This window comes from Bufo gargarizans, chromosome 6, assembly GCF_014858855.1.
Source record: "Bufo gargarizans isolate SCDJY-AF-19 chromosome 6, ASM1485885v1, whole genome shotgun sequence".
Classification (NCBI taxonomy): Eukaryota; Metazoa; Chordata; class Amphibia; order Anura; family Bufonidae; genus Bufo; species Bufo gargarizans.
The window spans coordinates 344,098,319-344,122,186 of record NC_058085.1 but is presented as its reverse complement, the minus strand read 5'-3'; the positions used below and the strand labels follow the sequence as shown (position 1 = coordinate 344,122,186).

At 46.4% G+C, this 23,868-nt stretch overlaps 1 protein-coding gene across 2 annotated transcripts in view; it reads left to right on the top strand.

The window, feature by feature from the left end:
• Window positions 1-23,868, top strand: part of ALDH18A1 (aldehyde dehydrogenase 18 family member A1) — a 30,626-nt gene that overhangs the window by 3,119 nt on the left and 3,639 nt on the right. The window contains exons 2-17 of one of the 2 annotated variants that reach the window (XM_044298331.1): window positions 782-879; window positions 4,591-4,796; window positions 7,694-7,843; window positions 7,964-8,068; window positions 11,018-11,170; window positions 11,754-11,844; window positions 12,573-12,697; window positions 13,343-13,487; window positions 15,096-15,169; window positions 16,234-16,333; window positions 17,638-17,858; window positions 18,782-18,919; window positions 20,242-20,437; window positions 20,801-20,922; window positions 22,178-22,364; window positions 22,451-22,546. In XM_044298331.1, the coding sequence (XP_044154266.1) occupies window positions 786-879; window positions 4,591-4,796; window positions 7,694-7,843; window positions 7,964-8,068; window positions 11,018-11,170; window positions 11,754-11,844; window positions 12,573-12,697; window positions 13,343-13,487; window positions 15,096-15,169; window positions 16,234-16,333; window positions 17,638-17,858; window positions 18,782-18,919; window positions 20,242-20,437; window positions 20,801-20,922; window positions 22,178-22,364; window positions 22,451-22,546 (2,203 nt within the window). In that variant the 5' untranslated portion in view covers window positions 782-785. Of the gene's footprint in view, window positions 1-781; window positions 880-4,590; window positions 4,797-7,693; window positions 7,844-7,963; window positions 8,069-11,017; window positions 11,177-11,753; window positions 11,845-12,572; window positions 12,698-13,342; window positions 13,488-15,095; window positions 15,170-16,233; window positions 16,334-17,637; window positions 17,859-18,781; window positions 18,920-20,241; window positions 20,438-20,800; window positions 20,923-22,177; window positions 22,365-22,450; window positions 22,547-23,868 lie in introns of both variants that reach the window. The other variant, XM_044298330.1, reaches the window with a different exon arrangement.

Below are 23,868 nucleotides of genomic sequence, written 5' to 3'. Positions count from 1 at the left end.
AAATGCATTACATTACTGGATCCATATTTCCGGTGTCATCCAGAAAAACGGATCAGGCATTTTTTTTTTTTCGGTCTGCGCAGACCGGAAGGACAGATCCGGTATTCAGGCAAGTCTTTAGTTTATTTGGGCCGGAGTTATTATCTCCGTCCTGATCAGTCAAAAAGACTGAACTGAAGACGTCCTGATGCATCCTGAACGGAATGCATTAGGATAAAACTGATCAGTTCTTTTCCGGTATTGAGCCCCTAGGACTGAACTCTGTGCCGGAAAAGAAAAACGCTAGTGTGAAAGCGGTTTTGTATTTGGGACAAAGGCATAAAGCTAGGGTCAGCAACCTTCGGCACCCCAGCTGCTGTGAAACTACAACTCCTAGCATGCACACTTGCTTGGCTCTTCTTGTAACTCCCATAGAAGTGAGAGGATTTGACTTGTCTACTTCGCGTGGTTGAAGAACCCTTTTCAGTGGCACCTTTACCTACCTCCGCACTGTGCGATTCCGTTCTGTTGAGCCTATAGAAGTGAAAGGAGGATTCTGGGAGTTGTAGTTTAGGACAGCTGCAGTGCTGGAGGTGGCGGATCCCTGGCGTAAAGGATCACTTTATGGAACCCCTTGCGTTGACCTTTATCTGGACTTTTATATGGACCTTCTCTCTGCACAAAGTAAACTGCTGCCGGGGCTGATTTTCCTTCTGATGTCCAACCCTTTTATAGACTTTGAGGGTGTGTTATGTACTGTACTGACGCTGCTTCTAGTAACTACTCATCCCTTCTCTTCTAGCAAAATGTTGAGCCGCGCTGCACTGAGTTGTCGGGGCCCCATCCATGGCCCATGTCTGTTTTCCCGGGTTCGCACTACAGTATCTTCTCATATGAAATGTAAGTAGCTTGCAATGTGAAGGACGTGTTTTATGTGGAGCTGTGATGTCAGCAGGATGTGGCTGATCCAGTTCAGTTGTATGTAATATGCCCCCAGGAGTGGCGTGTGTTCACGTGCTATGGCTCTCTCTCCTTCCCCCTTAATTACATGTGAATACAGCCCTAGGGATCTTGCACACAAAGGTATTTTCTTTCCCTGTCCATTCCGGTTTTTTTTTGCGGACCATATGCAGAACCATTCATTTCAATGGGTCTGCAAAAATAGAACATGTCCTATTATTGTCCACATTACGGACAAGGATAGGACTGTTCTGTTCCGCAAAATACGGAATGCACACAGACGTCATCCGTATGGTTTGCGGACCGCAAAATACATACGGCCATGTGAATCAAGCCTTAGTCCCTGTGATCATAGCATTTCCAGGCACCCGGCACCTAAAGATAGCAGAGCTGCTAGAATGGGGTCCCAGGGGTCTTCCTGTGGATAGGCAATAAAGGTCAGAGATTATGAAATCTCGTTAAGTGGGGTCTGTCAGCTCGTTTTTACTTATTACACTTCTGGCAGCGTTCTGAACATACCTTTTATATAGCATTTGTCTGAGTTAGGCCTCATGCACACGACCGTTGTTTTGGTCCGCATCCGAGCCGCTGTTTTTGTGGCTCGGGTGCGCACCCATTTACTTCAATGGGGCCGCAAAAGATGCGGACAGCATTCCGTGTGCTGTCCGCATCCGTTGCTCCCTTCCGTGGCCCCGCAAAAAAAATATAGCATGTCCTATTCTTGTCCGTTTTGCGGACAAGAATTGGCATGTCTACAATGGGCCTTCCGTTCCGCAAATTGCGGAAGGCACACGGGGCGGCTTCCGTTTTTTGTGGACCACAATAAAACAGCACGCTCGTGTGCATGTAGCCTTACTTGCAGCATAAAATGATCTTTATTTGGTATGCAAATGAGGCCCCAAGTGATTGGGGGGGGGGGGGGGGTGTTTTCCATCAGGCATGTGTTTAAGCCCTCCTGTCCTAAACGTCCATCGCTCCTTCACTCTCCCTGCGACATCATTATTTCCCCCCCCCCCCCCCCCCCCCCGACACTTACAGATGACAAAAATCACTGTGGCCATGAGCACTGGCCAGGCAGCTTTTTAGTGCTCTTGCGCCGCCTAACAAATAAGGGCACTTTCACACTAGCGTTAAAGTTTTCCGGCATTGAGTTCCGTCCTAGGGGCTCAATACCGGAAAGTTTTATCCTAATGCATTCTGAATGGAGAGCAATCCGTTCGGGATGCATCAGAATGTCTTCAGTTCAGTCGCTCTTACCCTGGGTTCACACCTGAGCGTTCCTCAAACGCGCGTTTTTGTCGCGCGTTTTTATGCGCGTTTTTTGTAATAGTAAACGCGCGTTTGACGCGCGTTTGTGTCATTGACTGCAGTGTCCTATGGCCACAAACGCGCGTCAAAACGCCCCAAAGAAGCTCAAGTACTTGTTTGAGCGTCGGGCGTTTTACAGCGCGTTCGTACGCGCTGTAAAACGCCCAGGTGTGAACCCTTCCCATAGGGAAGCATTGGTTTTCATGTCTTAAGCGTTTTACAGCGCGTTTGAACGCGCTGTAAAACGCTCAGGTGTGAACCCAGGGTAAGGCTGAGTTCACACGAGCGTGACAGATTTGGTCCGGATGCGTTCAGGGTGCGTTCAGTTAAACTCGCACCATTTTGCAAGCAAGTTCAGTCCGTTTTGGCTGCAATTGCGTTTAGTTGTTCAGTTTTTTCCGCGCGGGTGCAATGCGTTTTGATGCGTTTTTCACGCGCGTGATAAAAAACTGAAGGTTTACAAACAACATCTCCTAGCAACCATCAGTGAAAAACGCACTGCATCCGCACTTGCTTGCAGATGCAATGCGTTATTAACGCAGCCCCATTCACTTCTATGGGGCCAGGGCTGCGTGAAAAACGCAGAATATAAAACATGCTGCGATTTTAAAGCATTGCAGAAGTGATGCATGAAAAAAAATGCTCATGTGCACAGCCCCATTGAAATGAATGGGTCAGGATTCAGTGCAGGTGCAATGCGTTCACCTACTGCATTGCACCCGCGCGGAAATCACGCTCGTGTGAACTCCGCCTTAGGGGATTTGGCCGGAGAAAATACTGCAGATCCGGTTTTCCAGTCTGCGCATGCGCAGACCTTTTAAGAATGTGAAGAAAAAGAATACTGGATCAGTTTTTCCAGATGACACCAGAGAGACGGATCCGGTATTGCAATGCATTTGTGAGACGGATCCGCATCCCGATCCGTCTACAAATGCTATCCGTTTGCATATGGATTCCTGGATCTGGCAGGCAGTTCCGGAGACTGCCTGCCGGAATCCAACAACGCAAGTGTGAAAGTGCCCTAACTCAAAGATCATTTTATGCTGCAAGCAACTCTCTCAAATGCAAATAAAGGGACGTTTAACATGCTGTACAGCAGAACGCTGCCAGAAGTACAAGTAAAAATGCGGTGACAGACTCCTTTTAACTTACATAAGTAACACTTATCATTGCAATTCCTAGATTTCCGAACGGCAGGTTAAAAGTACCTTTAAGACATCTTGCATTCTTCTTCTCTTTTTTTTTTTTTTTTTTTCTTATAACTTAAGTGACAGCTCAGCATTATTGGTGGATGAAGCACCTGCAAACATGTAGAACAGGGAGAGAGACCCCGATCACCGGGACCACATTTCTAGTCACGATGTGACATTTTTTACTCAAAAATACCAGTCTAAGGGCTCATGCACACAAACGTGTTTTTTGTCCGTTATGTTTTTTTTTATAAACAGCCCATGTGCGGAACCATTCATTTCAATGGGGGCCGCATAAAAAACGTAAGTGTGCATTCCGTATGTCCGCAAGGCCGTTCCACAAAAAAAATAGAACATGTCCTATTCTTGTCCGTTTTGCGGACAAGCCCAGGCATTGTTGCAATGGATCAGCAAAAAACAAATGTCACACGGACGTCATCCCCGGACTGCAAAATACAAACTGTCTCGTGTGCATGAGCTCTAATAAAAAGGTGGTGTGATCCATCCAGAGGATAGCACATCAATTTAAAAATCTCGGAAAACCCCTTTAATGTCAGCATCCCTGTGGTCTACGGCAGTAAGCGGTTGACTTCCCTGGTTGTCTAGGGTAGTAAGGGCTTTTCAGCATCCCTGGTGGTCTAGGGCAGTAATGAGTTAATGTAGGCGTCGTGGTGGCTTAGGGCAGTAAGGAGTTAGTCAGCTTCCTTATTGGTCTAGGCAGCAAGAAGTTAATGTCAGAATCCCTACTGGTCTAGGACTTTAATGATTTATTTTCAGCCTCACTAGTGGTCTAGGGCAGCAAGATGTTAGTGCCAACTTCCTGGTGGCTCAGGGCAAGAAGGAGTTATTCTGCTTTGTGGTCTATGGTTTTGATTTTCGGTATCCCTGCTCCCTGGTGGTCTAGGGCAATTAGGAGTTAGTGTCAGCTTCCTTGGCACTGTCGGTCTGTAAGAGGTTAGTTGGCATCTCTAGTGGTCTAGGGCAGCCAGGCGTTAATGTCGGCATTCCTGGTGGGATACCTTCCCAATTCTTACTCATCAGTGTGGATGAACTATCATTTATTAATTTTATGTTCATGATCTAGAGAGGAAGTTTGCGGTCTGTTTGGATGATGGGTGTTGTGGTTCTAATCAGTGTTTGGTTTGTAATGCAGGTGTTCCAGCCTGCATCTCTGCCCGGCAATGGAGCAACATTCCTTTTATGACTATGCCTCTTATCCGCTCGCATGGAAAGCCGTTCGCGCACCGCAGCGAGCTGAAGCACGCCAAGCGTATTGTGGTAAAGCTCGGGAGCGCTGTGGTGACACGAGGAGATGAGTGCGGCTTAGCACTAGGTCGGTTGGCATCCATCGTAGAGCAGGTGAGCAACATTGGCATGGCATGTGACAGGAGAATGGCTGTAGAAAGTTACCTTTGGACTGAATGCAGACCTATTATAAAACCTGTATCGTTATAACCAAAGGACATGCGACAGATTATAATCTTCAAAACTGAGCTGTATGACGGGGATCTCTGCCCTAAAAGCTCTTCCTTAAAGGGGTTCTCCGGGAATTAAGAAAATGCTTAAATATTAGTTTATTATAAATATATTCCCAAATACATTTCATTAGTTATAATAGCTCGTCCTGTCTGGTGAGTGATCTTTAGGAGAAATAAAATGGTCGCCGTCCTATTAGTACAGATAAAACCTGTCCTAATCTCACAGGGGGACATGCTACTTCACAACACTGAGGTAAAGAGCTGCCTCATCCTTCTCTCTGTTCTGCTTGTCAGGGATTATCATCCTGAATACAGCTGATAACATGAATCTCTGTAGGAATGAAGTTCATGAGGAGACATGAAGTACAGAGAGAAGGTGGGGATGTGGTAATAAGCAGCAGCTCTTGTATGTAGTCTCCATTACCACAGTCTGTCCTGTCCGTCCTCTCTGTACTTTGTCTCCTTATGAACTCCATTCCTAAAGAGATTCAGCTGAAGATCTTATCTGTATTCAGGATAATAACCCCTGACTGGAGGAGCAGAGAGGAGGATGAGGCGGCTCTTTACCTCAGTATTGTCAGGTAACTTGTCCTGCTGTGTGATTAGGACAGGTTCTGTGTGTACTTATGGGACGGCGACCATTTATTTTCCCTGATTGCTCGTCAGACAAAACAAGCCATTATAACTAATGAAAGGTATTTGGGAATATATTCATAGTAAAGTAATTATTTAAAGGGGTTATCCAATTTCCTAAACCCACCCCCCACATGTGCCGGGCCCCTCGCTTCTCCATGCACAAGGGTGGGGGTGGGCGCGATTGGCAGACGGGGGCGAGCTTCCCTAGCATCGCGGGTGACTCTAGGGAGGCTCGCCCCCGCCTGCCATTGGCTGCTCCCCTCCCCGACACCGGATGTTTTCATCTGTGCTCAGGGAGAAGGGGCCCGGCACATGTGGGGAGGTTTTAAGAAACTGGATAACCCCCTTTTAAATATTTTCATTTTCTTAATTCCTGGAGAACCCCTTCAAGGTCCCCTTCCTCGCCTGCTCATCAGTGAAGGAGAGACCGCTCTATTTACATGCAGTGATCTCCTCCACAGTATGGGGAGCAGTCATTGCTAATGCCATCGCTCTTCCCCCATACTGTCTCATAGTTTGCCAGCAGCAGAGCTTGTTTAGACACCACGATCTGCTGCACAAATGATCGAAACGTTCGTTCATCGGCTAATCGGCGGTACATTTACACTGCCAGATAATCGCTATTGAGCATTTATAGGAATTGTCGGCCTGTGTAAAGGGCCCTTGAGGCTTTTGCTGCCTTGCATTCACATGACTGTTTAGGCCAGAGGTCAGCAGCCTCCTGCACTCCAGTCGTTGTGAAACTACAACTCCCAGCAACAGTTGTACATGCTGGAAGTTGTAGTTTCACAACAGCTGGAACACTGAAGGTTGCTGGTCCCTGATTTAGCCTCTGTCTGGGCTGGATTCATAGATTCCATGTTTGCTAGATATACAGCATTTACAGGCAAGATAGCCTTCTCCTCACCTCTTGCAAAGTGAAGAAAAGCGTCGCACGGTGAGGTGGCGCGTCTGTATTCCTACAGACTTGTCTCTCTCTGGTGCTATTTAGAACTATATGGAGGGGTTTATATAGCCCGATTACTCTGACGGGTGCAATCATTTATGGCAGTGATGCCCAACCTGCAGCCCTCCAGCTGTTGCAAAACTACAACTCCCATCATGCCCTGCTGTAGGCTGTCTGGGCATGCCGGGGAGACGGGAGTTGTATTTTTACAACGGCTGGAGGGCCGCAGGGTGGGCATCTCTGATTTATGGTGTTTAGCACCTATTTCTAATTCAGTATTCGCTGACTGACTATTTTTTATTTTTTGCATTATACGCTCTCGTACGTTGTACGGCCCTTTTTATATTTTTCTGTATTATGTTCTTCACCTGTCATATGTTTTTATGGGGCTTGTGTATAGCTTGCCAATTAATGAAGTTATTTTGGTATAATGTGTATTTATGGTTACCGTGGTATTAAAAAAAATAAAAATTTGGTTTGTTATACATTTCAAAGGAGTTGGCCCGTCTCATACATTGGGAAATATTGCGGAGCCTGCAAAGTGAAGGAGAGCGGACTGGCCACCCTCCATCTGTTTCTATGGGGCTGCCGAAAATAGCTGAGCGCTAGCTTGGCTGTTCCTGTCAGCCCCATAGAAGTGAATGGAGCAGTGGCCGAGTGGCCACGTATTTGGTCTGCTCTCCTACACTTTGTGTGCTCCGTTCTAGGGATGGGTCCAGGTCGCACCTTTGGTACCCATCCCTATCAGACATTGGGGGGCATATCCTAGCAATATGCCCCAATGTATGTGATGGGCCAAACCCTTTAATTGCCTAGTTATTTATTTATTTTCGTAGATTGGCTTAGTATTAGTTACAAATTGAGTCCCCCCTATCCATGAGATAGCGATACGCGCTTGGTCGGTGCCTTCTGCCGCTCCATTCATCTCTATGGGACTGCTGGAGATGGGTGAGAGCTGTATTTGGGTGGTCCCTTAGAGATGAATGGAGCGGCAGCACGCCTGATTGACCGCAGCTTCATTCATATGGGGAGACCCAGGGCCCCGGTAATCATGGTGGGTAGAGTCTTAGAGGGTATTGTAATTGACTGTAGTTTGGAAAGTCAGTACAAACCCATTTGTAAGGGGATTGTGATGTTCCACCCCCCACCCGTTCAGCCGCTCAGTGTCACCGGAACATACTGCTCTTCTGCCGCAGGTGTCTGTTCTGCAGAACCAAGGGCGGGAAATGATGATCGTCACCAGCGGGGCCGTGGCTTTTGGGAAGCAGCGTCTCCGCCATGAAATCCTATTGTCGCAGAGCGTGAGACAAGCCTTGCATTCGGGGCAGAACCAGCTGAAAGACATGGTGAGCAATACAACCACCATATAGCTGTATAGCAAATAAAGCGGATGTGTGCGAGAATTCTAATTAGTATTTATTAGTATTATGTAGTAGTAGTAATATTATTTTTTTCCTTTTATTCAGCAAGTTCCGGTACTGGAGGCACGGGCCTGTGCAGCGGCCGGGCAGAGCGGGCTTATGGCTCTCTATGAAGCTATGTTCACCCAGTACAGTATATGCGCAGCACAGGTGAGTGGCGGTGCAGTATCAATAACCTCTTTCTATATATCAAGGTGGGTCCACCTTCTATATGCCAGAGCAGACAGGGGCCGACAAGCAGCACGTCTGTGTATCCTGTAGAAGATCGGTGGTTTGAGTGGCAATATGTAGTAGTACATCTCTCCTATAGCCGTCACTGCAGGGGTAGTAAACAGGAGACTGTCCCTTCCACCAGTAAAACCAGCTGTTTGCCAGTGGTGTTGGGAACTGGATCCATGGCAATCGGACTGATGGAGACCATCGTGGTCATTTTACAAACAGTCTGCAATGGTAAAATGGCACCTCTGTCTGGCACCCAAAAACCCTGCTGATCATCTTTGTGAAGAGGCTGCAGCACCAGTCAGCGCTTCCTCGCAGCTCGCCGAGCACAGCGCTGTCCATTGTATCCTGCATGTGCTTGGTATCGTAGCTCGGGCCCATTCTCCAAATTGGCGCTTTTTTTTTTTTTTTTGAAAGCTGTATTTTACCACCCTAAGTGTAAAATCCATTGTGGAACCCATGAGTCCCATTCAGTGTGGCTAATCAGATAGCGGCCACCCACCATGGTTTCCGTGCAGAAACAGCAGCAACAATTGACTCTGCAGCGTCATTGCTAATTCACATGTGGAAAAATTCCAAGAGAGGCGGAATACAAACGGTTTTCCCATGGTTTTCAGTGTGGAATATGTGCCGAAATCGATCATGTGAACCTAAGGGGTTGCATGTGATGAAACAAACCCTTTTAAAGATTTGCATTGTAATATGGTTTGTGAGGCTAAAATAAGAGCTGCGTCCATCCACTTCAGACTGTTAACCTGCAATGTTGATCCAGAGGAAGGCAACATGAGGTAGAAAACAGGGACACCGGCACTTTGCTGACCGCACATGGCCGGCCCTGTGATAGACATGCCTATTCTTGTCCGTGGCTGCCGACCAGAATAAGACATGCTCTATCTTTTTTGCGGAGCCGCGGAACAGAACTGCGGATGTGGACAGTACACAGTGTGCTGTCCACATCTTTTGTGACTCCAATTGAGAAGAATGTGTGTCGTTTACCCCCCCCCCCATACCACAAAATTGCGGAACGGATGCGTACACGTTCATACGGACATGTGAATGGACCCTAACTGTAGATTAACCACACTTCTCCAGAAATCTAGTAGCTATAGCCTGTAATATTATTACGCTCCAGAAATACATCCAGGCCCCTCTTGAACTCTTTTAGTGAACTCACCATCACCACCTCCTCAGGCAGAGAGTTCCATAGTCTCACTGCTCTTACCGTAAAGAATCCTCTTCCATGTTTGTGTACAAACCTTCTTTCCTCAAGACGCAGAGGATGTCCCCTCGTCACAGTCACAGTCCTGGGGATAAATAGATGATGGGAGAGCTCTCTGTATTGACCTTTGATAGTTTTATACATGGTAATTAGGTAATCGGGGAGTTCAGCTATGGCCATGCAAGTCTATCGGCAGACTGCAGTTTACTGCACTAAGTATTCAGATTGTGAAGCTGCCGGCAGTCATTGGTAAAATCGTCTGTGTCTGATATGGGATGGATCCCCTTAAAATAAAATAAAAGTAGAAGTTTTGTAGGGAATCGTTATTTATGTAATTGCCTATCCCACATGTCTTGGCTTTTTACCCTTATCTCCATGTTGGACCTGCGCCCTCTGCAGACCTTGTCCTTACTGGAAAGCAGACTTGGCAGCCTCATAAACCAGACCTTTCTGTATTATTATCCTCATCTACTTCAGATGGTGGAATTTGGAATATGTGATATTTCTATTGACACTCTTTCCATGTGATTTTCACCTGAACAGACCCATTGGCGGAGGAGGTGACTTGGCTCTATGAATAGAATGGAAAAAAAAAAATCTAAGTCTGGGCTTTTTGCCAGCAGCGGAGTCTTGTGCTGTGGAGTAAAGGTCACAGACTTAGAGAGGAGCCGTCACCTCTCCTGACCTGTCCGATTTAGAAACTACTTGCATTCCCTATGTAATAGCAACACTGGAGCATCTATTCCTTTATTATTCCTGCAAGAAGGGGGGGGGGGGGGTCCCTGTACAGTCTGACATTATCAATCAGTGCTGCCAGCGTTGGGCTACTTTCAGACCTGCATTACTAATTCTGGTATTGAGGCTCCAAAAAATAAATAAAACAGATTCATCACTAGAGATGAGCGAATATCCACCTATGAAATTTGTTTACTCATAAAAGCAGAATTGCGTTATGGATTCCGTTACCACACGGACCATAACGCAATTCTATGACGGAATGCATAACGCAATGCCTTTAGAGGCATTCCGTTATTCATTCCGTCATAAGAGAAGTCTATGGTCTGCCTGACAGATCCGTCCCGTTTCCCTTATGCAGGAGAGGATTCCGCTGCATAACGGAAGCAGGACGGATCCGTTATGCAGCCCATAGACTTAAATTATGACGGAATGCCTCTAGAGGCATTACTTTGTTTTCAGTGCCTGATCCGTTTTTTCTGTTTTTTATGACGGCTTGCAGCGGTTTTGTGTCCTGAACGGATCTCTTTCCATTCAGAATGCACGGGGACTAAACAGAACCGTCTTTTTCCCCGGTATTGAGATCTGTGCGATCTTAACACCGGAAAACACAAGTGTGAAAGTAGTCTTAGACTGCGCAGGTACCCCCTACCCCCCCCCCCCCCCCCCCAACACGTTAAACCCAATTGAGCGTCCTTTCCTCTCACTGCACCCTTGTCCTTCCCTCCTCTCCCCAAGCGAGTACTGCTCTCGCTTGGCCAGGATTTCTGCGCATGTGCATTACATCCTCTTATTCCTACCCTACAGAGGGGAAGATTACTGCGCATGTGCTGCATGTGGGACTACGGGGCTTGGCCAGATCAAAGGGATCTTAAACGTTTTTAGATGTAAAGTTATCTTTGAATGTTTTTATTTTTCTCTCATAGATCCTGGTCACGAACCTGGATTTCCACGACGAGCAGAAGAGGCGGAATTTAAACGGCACTTTACACGAGCTGCTACGGATGAACATCGTGCCGATTATTAATACCAATGACGCGGTTGTTCCTCCTCCAGAACCAAATAGTGATCTGCAGGGGGTAAATGTGGGTGAAGTATTTCTGTGGGCTGTATGCAGAGCTGCCCAAGTAATAGTGCATGGCTTGGCTCACTAACATGGGGAGTGCTAAAGATGGAGAAAGGAGGTGACGTATCCATCTGCCAAGGGGCGTTATGTGCTGTCCAGAATGCTTCAGACGTTTCCATGCATAGGAAATGGTCAAATCCTGTATGAGGAGCATTAATGCTAGCATTGCATGTGCATCTAATCTACTAATTCCTATTCTTCACATGCATAATCCACGCTTCTCATAGAAATGTGCGGTCATGTACCGTACCTCCGATTCCTGATGGAGGCCTCTGCATATGAAAAAATAAATAAATCTATGAGCATCTCCTCTAAATTTCACTTACAATGTTCCTCTATACAGGGCGTGTAGTCTTATGCTTTTGGGGGGCTGCCTTCTCCTGCCCTTGGCTTGTATCCATCTCAAACCCCACACCCAGTATGGCAGAGCTCAGACTTCCGCACCACTGGCTTCTCTTGCTTGGTTTCCCCTTTATATCCCGCCTGTCGTCTCGCTTGATGCAGGTTTTCTTCGCTGACGTTGGTTTCCTCCGCAGGTGATCAGCATCAAGGACAACGACAGCCTGGCAGCCCGACTAGCTGTTGAAATGAAGGCCGATTTAATCATCGTCCTATCTGATGTGGAAGGTAATTTTCGTGATATTACTGTATAGCGTGCCAGGGTTCGGCACCGATAACTGGACGTGACCCCATTAACTGGCCTTAATGTCCTCCTATCATGAGGCGTCATAAAACAATAAATGAGTCTGAGAATACTTTGAACATTTGCATGTGGTGCCCTTCTGGGAGTCCCTTTTGGGTGTGGTGGGGGGATGACTTTGGACATCTGTTTTTTCGCTCTGCCTCACCACCATTCAAATCATCTAAAACATTTTGGGTAAGCCAAAACTTAGTTTTTAAGACTGGTGGGTGTGTGGAGGGCCACGTATGCAAGTGCTGGACCGAAGATGGGAACTCTGTAAGCTTGGTCGAAAAAAGGCCAATGGTTCTTAAAGGGCTTCTGTCACCCCCAAAACCCATTTTTTTTTTGGGCTTGTTAAAATCGTTATTTAACACGACTATTCCCTATATAGGGATCTTACCCCTTTCTGTGGTTTCTTTTCATTAAAAAACGATCTTTTTGATCTTTTTAAAATATTCTAATTGCTTCACTACCAGCAAGTAGGGCGTCTACTTGCTGGTAGCCACCGCCAAAAACAGCCCCAAAAAAATGGGTTTTGGGGGTGACGGAAGCCCTTTAACCTTTTGCAGGGCCTTCAGACTCTGGGTTGGGTTATATGTTCGGGGACCATTTTCCTTTTGGAGACTCTGTTTCATTGGCAGTTGTAGGTAATCTCTTCACTTCTTGCCTGCAGGACTTTTCGACAGCCCACCAGGGTCTGATGATGCCAAACTTATTGACATTTTCTATCCGGGAGATCAGCAGTCTGTGACGTTTGGGAATAAATCAAGAGTCGGTATGGGAGGCATGGAGGCCAAGGTACGTCTCCACTTTATACTGGTGTTCTCTTATTTTATTTTTAGTTTATATTTCTAGATGGGGATTTTGGTCATGTGGAGAAGAGGTGTAATGTCACATACTTTCATCCTTTGATCACTAGGCCATTTACTGTTGAAGGGGTTGTCCCACGGAAAATATTCTTCAATAAAATGTATCTGTATAGCTCCACCTGCTGTTTGTTCCTTTCCTTATTTCTTTGTCCTGCTCACTGAGAAGGCCGCACATGCTCAGTTTCATCCTTCAACTGCCTCCTGAGCTGTGATGGGGAGCGCTGAGACACGCCCCCTGAGCTGTGATAGGGAGAGCTGAGACACGCCCCCTGAGCTGCAGCAGAATAGACACTCCCCTTGAGCCGTCAGCTTGATATAAATCTAGCAGAGCAATGAATGGGGAGATCTCTGGACCCATGTGAGGTACAGGGCTGGTTCTAGCTTTGTTAGAAAGATTGTCATGTACTATATGATCGATTTTAAATTTTTACATTAGTCATGGGATAACCCCTTTAAGGTAGAGCTCTGGTAAATCTCCAGTTTGATGGCGAGAACTCCTATATGTACTTGTTTCTTTATTTCAAGCAGGCTATCTCTTGGCTATAATAACTGTTTATTTTATTTTTTGCTACAGGTGAAGGCTGCCCTTTGGGCCCTACAGGGTGGCACCTCAGTTGTAATTGCTAATGGAACGCATCCAAAAATATCCGGCCATGTAATCGCTGATATTGTTGAAGGGAAAAAAGTTGGAACGTTCTTTTCAGAAGTAAAACCTGCTGGTGAGTTACAAAAAAAAGGGGCCTTAAAGGGGAATTCCAGCTGTAGGGAACTTTTTTACTTCCAGCCAGTACTGTACGCAAAAAAGGAAATCCTGATGCTCTGCTCTGGTACAGGGGCTCCTCTCAGCTTTCCTTTCGGTCCTAGACTTGGTCATGTGCATTGCTGTCGCCAATCATTGACCTCAGCAGTGACATGTCCCCAAGCAATGTCGCCTAAAAGTGACTTGGTGCTTGAGGACATGTCACTGCTGAGTCCAATGATTTGCTGTTTGGATGTGTAAATGCCTGGGACTGGAGTCCTCCCTGAGAGGAGCCTCTGCGCTGGAACTAATCAGTGAAGCACAGGTAAGTGTTTTTTCTTTCTTTTTTTCTTTCTTCAGAGTAGTACTGACTAGAAGTCCAAAGCTTGAGTACACCTTTAACATTTTACGGAACTCCACCATTCATGTACGGTGGAGGTCCAGTCTTTAAAGATGGTGCCAGCTTACGAGCACAGCAGGTGCCATAACCACCTGGTTTGTGCTGTTTTAAACAGCAGAGGCCTGGGGCTAATGTCTGCGATCGGCAAAAATTCTGATCAGAGACATTTGACCTCTTATACCATGTTCAAATCTGACCACGGCATCGAAGAGCACTAAAACTGGAAACCACGTGCTTCCTAGCTCGGTCTGCCTTCCCCTGTCTGAGATTGGAGAAGACATTTCATACTAGTAATAGGCCTGGGCCTGTACAAGGCTACAAGGCCGATTACAAGTATATTCCAATGCTGGCCTGCAGGTGGCAGTGCTGCGTTATGCTTAATCTTGTATTCTGTAGTGAATAGAAATCTATTACAAAACACATGTGGCAATCTAATGATTGCTTGTTATAGTCACCTAGGGTGATTTGAAAAATGTAAAAAACACAAATATTTTATAATATAAAAAAAAAAATTCTAATCACCCCCCCCATTCCCCAGAATTATTAAAAACAAAAAACTTTAAAAGATAAACAGAATGGCCATCGCCGCATCCAAAAATGCTCATACTATTTCGTTGTAACATGAAAAAATGTCCCATTCGCCACTTTTCGTCACAAAATTGATGGGGGTCAGAATGTGGGGATTTTGTTATTTTCAGCATTATAACCCAAGAAAAACTATATAATTGTGGCATCGCCATAATTGTACTGACCCAGAGAATGAAGGGAACAGGTCAGTTTAACCACATAGGGAACCCCGTAAAACAAAACCCATAAAACTGTGGCGGAATTTATTTTACTTTTTATATTATTTTTCAATTCCACTCTATTTAGAATGTATTTCCAACTTTCCACTACATTGCATGCAGTAGTAAATGGTGCCATTAACAAGTACAACTTGTCCCCCCAAAAAGCAATCGTTCATACTGCTATGTGAACAGAAAAGTAATCAAGTTATGGCTCCGAGAAGTCAGTGGGGGGTGGGGGGGGGGGACACAAACAAAACCGCCAAAATGGAAAATTGCAAGGTCCTGAAGGAGTTAATGTGCAAAGCCAGTGTCTTGCCTTACCAGCTAGGAAAACTGTGGTCTCTCTGTATGTAAAGCAGAACTCTGCATTTATCTCTGGGTCTTGCCTGATCCTTTTCAGGGCCCACTGTGGAGCAACAGGCTGAAATGGCCCGTACAGGCGGAAGGAGTCTGGCAACGCTGAAGCCCGAGCAGGTGATGGAACGATCGATTCATCTTTTCCTTTTGTTATTTAGAAATACTGCCCGTTATCTATGGGTAGGCCCCTATTCACACCTGACAGAGACCAAAAGAGCGTCATATTATTTCAGGTCGATGTATCTGTATCCTTCTTTTTTTTTTTTACTTTTTTTCTATGGGCGGTTGTAGAATAGCAAAGTCAACTACGCTATAAAGTAAAAATTAAAGCGTATACCGTGCAGTACGTAGTTTATTTTTAACGTGGGAGCTTATGGCTGACAGACGCCTCCGTATGCCTGCACAGCGGTATGCGTCGGCGGAATACCTCTGTATGCTGTGAATGCCCCTTAAGACGTTCTTTGGAGTAGGGCTGGCCGATATGGCCTAAAATCTATAAATCTATATCTCGATATAGTTTGAACCATGTGCGATAACGATAGATATCGCAATATATTATTTTTAGCGCCATCTGCCCCATGTCATAGCCATCCTCCACCCCCCCACCCCCCCTCTCCCCGGGTAGATACGGGCCCCTGATAATATACTTACCGTACCTTTCCTGCAGAGTGGCTAATGGAGTCCGCAGGAGACGGACCGTGTCTTCTTCCCAGCATGCACTGGGAGGGACCTGACGTCGCACACAGCGTCAGCCAGCGCGCTGACAATGTGTGCACGCAAGACCCTGGTCAGTGCAGCGCGGTGCTGAGTCGGGAGGCCACGGAGCGGTGAGTGAGAAGCTTCTTCAATTCACTACCGCTCAGTGGTCATCTATACAAAATCTATATCGTTGCCCAAATGTATGTTGTTTATATCGCCCACTCCTACTTTGGAGGATTCGGTGTTGAAAACGCAGAGGCGGTGGAGTACCAAGGTAGCAGTGGAATTAGGCCCTTGCCTACGGGGGCCCACAACAGCCTCTTTGTCACATAAGCATTATAAGCATATGGTAGGAGGGGGTCCTGTTACAGATATTACATCGGGGCCCAGAAACTACAATTTGTACCTCCTGTACCCGGAGCCTGTTGAATGTCTCGGTGGTTACTTTAAGAGCGCTAACATTTTGTCATTTCCCGCAACAGAGAGCAGAAATCATTTTTCACCTGGCTGACTTACTGACGGATCACAGAGATGAGATTCTTGCTGCAAACAGGAAGGACATGGAAACAGCTGAGGAGAAAGGTAAGTTCTTCCCATAGGGTTGGTTTACCACAAAGTATGACGGGTCTAAAACATTAAAGGGGTTTCCCATGACTAATGTAAAAAATGGAAATCAGACATAGTACCAGGCCCAGCCCTGTACCTCACATGGATCCAGAGATCTCCCCATTCATTGTTCTGCTAGATTTATATCAAGCTGACAGCTCAGGGGGAGTGTCTATTCTGCTGCAGCTCAGGGGGCGTGTCTCAGCTCTCCCTATCACAGCTCAGGGGGCGTGTCTCAGCTCTCCCTATCACAGCTCAGGGGGCATGTCTCAGCTCTCCCTATCACAGCTCAGGGGGCGTGTCTCAGCTCTCCCTATCGCAGCTCAGGAGGCAATTGAGGATGAAACTGAGCATGTGCGGCCATCTCAGTGAGCAGGACAAAGAAATAAGGAAAAAGTACAAACAGCAGGTGGCGCTATACAGATACATTTTTGAACGTCATGCAATTATAAAAGAATTCTGATCCAGGTGCTGGTTTGAAAACTGTAGACTATTTTTCATGAGACAACTCCGTTAAGCATTGGAAATGGCGAGTCAAACATTGGTAAGCAGAAAAATTTTGAGTGCTTAAAAGCAGCCTGAAATTAGAAGAAAGGGTCTGGGTTTTTCTAGAAACGGGGCCATCTTTGTCCATAGGCCATGTCTGGTATTAAAAGTATGATCTATTTAACATAGTGGAGCTGTACTTCAGTACCAGACACGGACCAAGAGTGGCAATGTATATGTGGAAAAACACAATCCCGTGAAAGACACCTTTTGGGGGCATTTTTATTGCATTCTACTTATTTTAGGCTAAAAAAAAAAGCCTTAAATGAGTATTTATGACCTGTCGGGGAACTAGAGATAAGGGCTATAGATTCAGGAGCAGCTGTCTGACATTCACTGAGAAGGAGAAAAACAACCTGCAGATGCTGGGAAACTGTAGGCTGTAGAAGAAAATGTTCAACAAGGACCAGCTGAAAATCTAGCCCAAAATAAGTAGCATGCAATACTATAAATGCCCCCAAAGATGTCCATTTTGAGAAAGAATGGTGAAATTTTAAAGACTATGTACACCTTTGCGGCATTTTATTTCTATTATTGCATTGTATTCACTTTGAGATAAAAAAATCTTTTTTTCAATTGGTCATTATTAATTATTTTGAGCTCTTTTCTCTGTACTGCCTTTAGATTCTTTAGTAGCAGGCTGTGTATTTCTACTGTCTTCCGTCAGGCAGCTCAGCTGATGGCTCCTTCTCTCCCATCTCTGACCTTTTTCTCAATTTCTTTCTGTTTTATAGGAAGACTGGCACCTCCGTTATTGAAGAGATTAAGCCTTTCAGCAGCAAAACTGAACAGCCTGGCCATAGGACTTAGACAGATAGCCGTCTCCTCCCAGGACAGCGTGGGGCGCGTCATACGTAGGACACGGGTCGCTAAGGAACTGGAACTAGAACAAGTTACCGTACCCATAGGAGTCCTGCTTGTTATATTCGAGTCCCGGCCAGACTGTCTTCCTCAGGTACTACAACCTGTGTAAAGGTTTATGCTGGAGGGTAGTATGAAGTCACCCTGATTCCTGCAGTGGGTCACTTACTGACAATATGCAGCAGTTTTTAAGAAAATCACGGTTTATTAGGTGCAGCGAGATGTGTGAGCCGAGAGTCCTGAGGATCAGCACGTACCATGAAGTACTCCGTATTTATGGGCAGCAAGCTACCCCATGTGCACAGTAAGGGCTCATACACACAAACGTATTATTATTTTTTTGTACATTCGGTTTTTTTGCGGCCTGTATGCAGAACCATTTATTTCAATGGGGCCTCGAAAAACGGAAATGACTCGGTGTTCATTCCATATCCGTATGTCCCCAAGTCTGTTATGCAAAAAAATACAACATGCCCCACTCTTTTGTGGACAAGGAAAGTCCTTTTTAAATTGGATCCCCCCCCCCCCCACCCAAAAAAAAAAAGAGACCCTTTTATTTTTTTTGTGGACCACAAAATAAATACGTTTATGTGCATGAGCTCTAATGGGGAGAAAGCATTCAATCAGCAGCAAGGTGGAGAGGGACTTGGCCTGCTCTCGTGAATATAATGGCTCGCGCTGCAGATTTTTTTCTTTTATTACTGGTAATTAAGTGATATACTGCTGGAATCAAGGTCTGTCAAAACTTTACATTACCCTGAGATAGGGCAGCAAAAACCCGATGATGAATTGTACATGACCCCACCAATGTATTTTGCATGATAACATTCTTTCTGCCAGCAGCCACCACTAGGGGGAGCTGAGGAGCCAGTCAGTTACCTTTTTATATTATTGAGGTCAATGCATACAGCTGGTACATACACGCGTATCGAGAAGATGCCGAACATCTCTTATTCTGGCCTCTGTGTGGTAAACTGTGACGCCCGCTTATTTCTTCTCGTCTTGTGTCCTCATCAGGTTTCTGCATTGGCTATAGCCAGCGGCAATGGTTTGTTGTTGAAAGGAGGAAAAGAGGCGTCTAACAGCAACCAGACTCTGTACCGGCTCACCCAGGAGGCACTGTCTATCCATGGGGTCAAAGATGCCATCCAGCTGGTACGTAATTTTAGTTTTAAAGCTTTTACTTAATAATTATTACTGTGCCGCCATCGGCAATGTAATATTTTAGCATAATGTTTGTATGGGCGCTAGAGTAGAATCACTCCCTATTAAACCACGGATACTGCCTGGTAGGGTTGACCCTGATGATTAAAAGGATACCAGTCTCGTGCAACTCATTTGTGGTGTTTCTGAGAAAACAAGACATTTTATTCTGTGTGCAACTGAGGGCCATGGACAACCCTGTGAGACGTGTCACCTCTATGAACAAAGCGTGATCGCGGAGGAACTGCGCAGAATTAGAAACCAAAGCATGTTACACAGGGATCTGCCTGCAATAAAGAGGTGATCATTACCTACCTGGCAGATCTTGTGCCACAGGAATGACATCACGTCAACATGTGACCGCTGCAGACAATCGGTGGCCTCGGTGGGGCACCAAAGAGGCCAGTGATAGGCTGCAGTGGACACGTGTTGTCAATGTCCTATCACTGCTGCAGCCAGGTAAGCAGATCCAGGTTGGGAGACCAAGTGCAGGGACACCAGCTAAGTAATGATTACTTGTTTATTGCAGACTGACCCTTGGTGTTGACAAGTTTCCACCTAAAGCAGGAAGACCCCTTTAAGGAATTTAATGCAAATCCCTATTTTTATTTGCCACCACAGGCCCGGCTCTAAGCACGGCTCAGTTTTACTTGCAGTGTTCCTTCAAGGCCTGTCTTCACTGCACTTCTGCTGCGTGAGCATTAAAGGGGTTGTCTCATCATGGACAATGGGGGCATATCGCTATGATATGCTCCTGTTGTCTTATAGGTGTGGGTCCCACCACTGGGATCCGCACCTATATCGAGACTGGAGCCCCGCAAGGTGGTGGCCACCACAAAGCCGGCTCCCCATAGAAGTGAATGGGAGCGTACCGCGCATGTGCGGCCCCCACTCCCATTCATTTCTATGGGGCCGACGGAAATGGCCGAGCCAGCGCTCAGCTATTTTCGTTTGCCCCATAGAAAATGAATAGAGGGCGGCTGCGCAGTGCGCCCTCCTTCACTTGCGGGGCTTAGTTCTTGATATAGGTGTGGGACCCGCACCTATAAGGCAATGGGGGCATATTCTAGCGTTATGCCCCCATTGTCCATGATGAGACAACCCTTTTAAAGGGGATGTCTGGACCATAGACAAGAGTACGCTCGGGAGGAGAGAAGCCTGGACAACCCCTTTAAGACAGTCGGTCATAGATGATGTGTAGGAATGTATTCATGTCTCACAAATATACAGCAATCACACCAGTAATAAGTACTAATCCGTCCATTGCGTTTCAGGTGAACACCAGGGAGGATGTTGAGGATCTGTGCCGCTTGAATAAGCTGATTGACCTGATCATCCCGCGTGGCTCTTCTCAGCTGGTCCGGGATATTCAGAAAGCTGCGAAGGGAATACCAGTCATGGGCCACAGTGAGGGCATATGTCATGTCTATGTGGACAATGAGGCCAGTGTGGAGAAAGTCACAAGGATCGGTAAGTACAGGAGTCCATAGCAAATTAGGAGCAGTTTATACCTGCCGCACACACTGGGTAGAGGTTGGCTGATTTCCGATCTGACTCTCCTCCGACGGTGGAAGGTTTGGCCATGGTGGATTTCAGCATGGCGTTCCAAGAAGCCCTGGCAGTGGCTTATCCCCCTTTTGAAAAGAACATGCAGAATTGAGTGGCTGGTAGCTATGGGCCAGAATTTCGTTTGACCAATGACAATACAGATGTCTGAAGTCTATGGCCTAACCGACCCATGAAAAAAAATAATTACAAAAAGAATGACCTTGAAGGTTTTTGTAACAACGTCTTATGGGCACTATGTGTATTTTTTTTTATTAATATCCTTAGTTCGAGATTCCAAGTGCGAGTACCCTGCGGCCTGCAATGCTATGGAGACTCTGCTCATCCACCGGGATGTACTGAGAACACCGCTGTTTGACCAAATCATCGACATGCTGAGAGTGGAACAGGTGATTGATTCTGCCGGGCGCCGCTTTTACTGTAGATCTCTAACGGGCGAGTATGACTAAATCACGTTATTTAAAGGGGTTTTCCAGGGCCTAGCAACCCATCTAAACTAAGCCTATGTGGCCTGCAGAAAGTTATTTTTTCAATATAGTTGCACATGTAAAGTTTGTATAGATCGGCCTGTCTTAAACCTGGTCACGTGACGCATGTGCCGATGTCACTTCCTTTTTCCAAGTTTCTGGTCTATGGATGAGGATGTCACTTCTGCATCCCAGGGTAGGTCCTGTGGATGGGGCCAGAACTGAATCCACCTCATCTTCACATGCGCCTTGGAGACGAGTAGTTCTGGACCCCACCACCGCACCTCCTCCGTCCTGGGCAGCAAAAGTGACGCTCCCGTCCATAGACCAGACCAGAAGCGTATGAGATGTCAGTGGATATGGGATATTTCAGACAGAAGCGTTATGTGAGTGGGTTCCAGAATGGCCGAGCCCCATTCTTATGTGGGCGAGCGATGAGTAATCAAAGGGCATCTGTCAGCAGATTTGTACCTATGACACTGGCTGACCGGTCACATGTGCGCTTGGCAGCTGAAGGCATCTGTGTTGGTCCCATGTTCATATGTGCCCGCATTGCTGAGAATTTTTTTTTTTTATATGCACAATTGAGCCTCTAGGAGCAATGGGGGCGTAACCATTACTCCTAGAGGCTCCGCTCCATCTGCACTTTGACAGGGATCATGTTTACACTACCTGGCCCTATCAAAGTGCATAGGACGTGGCAGTTGCAGAGAGAGCAGAGCCTCTAGGTGTAATGGTAACGCCCTTGTTGCTCCTAAAGGCTCATTTGCATATATTAAAACACCCTTTAAGGTGGGTTGCTGGGTCCTGGAAAATCCCTTTTATCCTATGTATGATATATATCTCATAAATGTCTGAAGCTTTAAAGCCATCCGTATTTGCCAAATGCCAAAAAATATATTGATAGGAGGGGGTTAAAAAAAAAGCAATGCTCACCACCCCCAATCCCCAGCGGCGCCTGTTCTTCTGCTACCCAGGTCCCCACTGGTCTCTGGTCCCCGGTAAGTGCCAGAGTAGGCATGATGGGGGATCAGAGACATTAGTCCCAGTTCTTACATTTTAGTTTTTTTACCCAGTCTGAGCCCTTTCCAAAAACTTTTGCTCCACTGGACAGACCCTTCAATCTTTTTTTTTTAATATAATAATGGAACTAAAAATAGACTATTACTACGTGCAGGTGAAAATCCACGCCGGTCCAAAGTTTGCCTCCTACTTGACGTTCAGCCCCTCTGAAGTAAAATCTCTGCGAACGGAATATGGAGATCTGGAGTGTTGCATTGAAGTGGTGGACAGCGTGGAAGACGCGATTGCACATATCCACAAATATGGCAGCTCTCACACGGATGTGATCGTCACTGAGAACGGTGAGCCTTCCTCCCTTTCACAAGTTAAACGCGTGTTGGCCTGATGCGATTCAAGACGCGATGATCTATATCTCTCCACTTTACAGAAGCGACGGCCGAATTTTTCCTTCAGCACGTGGACAGTGCCTGCGTATTCTGGAACTCCAGCACTAGATTTTCAGACGGTTACCGATTTGGACTTGGTAGGTTTAAATCGTCAGATTTATTGTGAAATTATCATTCAACTATTACGTAGTCATTGTCTCATATCAGCCCCCATACCACAGAGCGCATAAAATAAAAAATCCACTTACCTCTCTGCTCTGGGCGCTGCCGCTCCTCACCACCAGCGCTCTGTCTTCATCTTCCTGCCACGGCTGTGCTGCGACCCGACACGCACAGAGTGAGGTCACAGAGCGCCCTCACGCTGTGCGCAGCCACAGCACAGCCGACAGCTGAGGACCAGGAAGCGGTGAGTACAGAACCTTCACCGCTTCCTAGTCCTCCGGTACTAATGAGCGCTTCCATAATGTAAGCGCTCATTAGTATTTGCCCCATAAGATGCAGGAACATTTTTCCCCCATTTTGGGGGGAAAAGTGTGTCTTATGGGGCGAAAAATACAGTATTTACTGTGAATCCAATTTAAATGGGTTCTCCAGGATTTTTCAATGGATAATGATCTCTCCCTCGGATAGGTCATCAGTGTCTGGCAGGGGTCTGACGCCCAGTAGCACCACCAGTCAGCTGTTTAGGTCTGGTGTCAGCACTGCTTCCATTGAAGTGAATGGTAACCAGCTCCATCCACTACAGAATGGATGGAGCTGTGTAGTTCTGGTGCCGACTTCTGGAGCTAAAAGGGCTGATCAACAGGATTGACGGAGTGTCTGCCCCCCCCTCCCCCCCCCACGATCAAATATTGATGACCTGTCCTAAGGATAGATCATTGTTATATCCTGAAGACCCCCTTAAATGGGTAGTTAAAATCCTCCAAGCCTCTGAAAGGAATGAAATGATTGTTACCTAGCCCCATTCCCCCATCAGAGTAGTTAATCTCTAGAGGCCTTTTCTGGCCTGAGGTGTTGGAAGCGAGCGTTGACACCATAGTGCCTGCCTGCGCCAAGCCATCTATAGAACAGGGAGCAGACGGCCCTGGCATTCAGTTGTACACTATCGGGAAATGAAAGAACACCTGGAAAATAGTCCTAATGGTGCTCGGTCAATGATCACATAACCAAGGTGGTGCCCTCTTTTTTTTATTTTGGGTTTTCAGCAGCGTTTGTGGAGGCAGGGTCACATTAATACTGGGGGGGGAGGGAGATCTCCCCTTGCTGAGATACAGGCTGCCCCTCTTATATGGTAGTGGTCAGACAGATGCTGGAGATTCTATTGTGGTCATTCCAAGCTCTTTCCACTTGGACCCATGGTTCAGACAGGGAGATTTGTCCAGTCCAGGTCCAATCCAATCCAGACCACCTCGAGGGCGGGGGAGATCTGGTGATGGAGCTGCTGGATACTTGTTCCCAG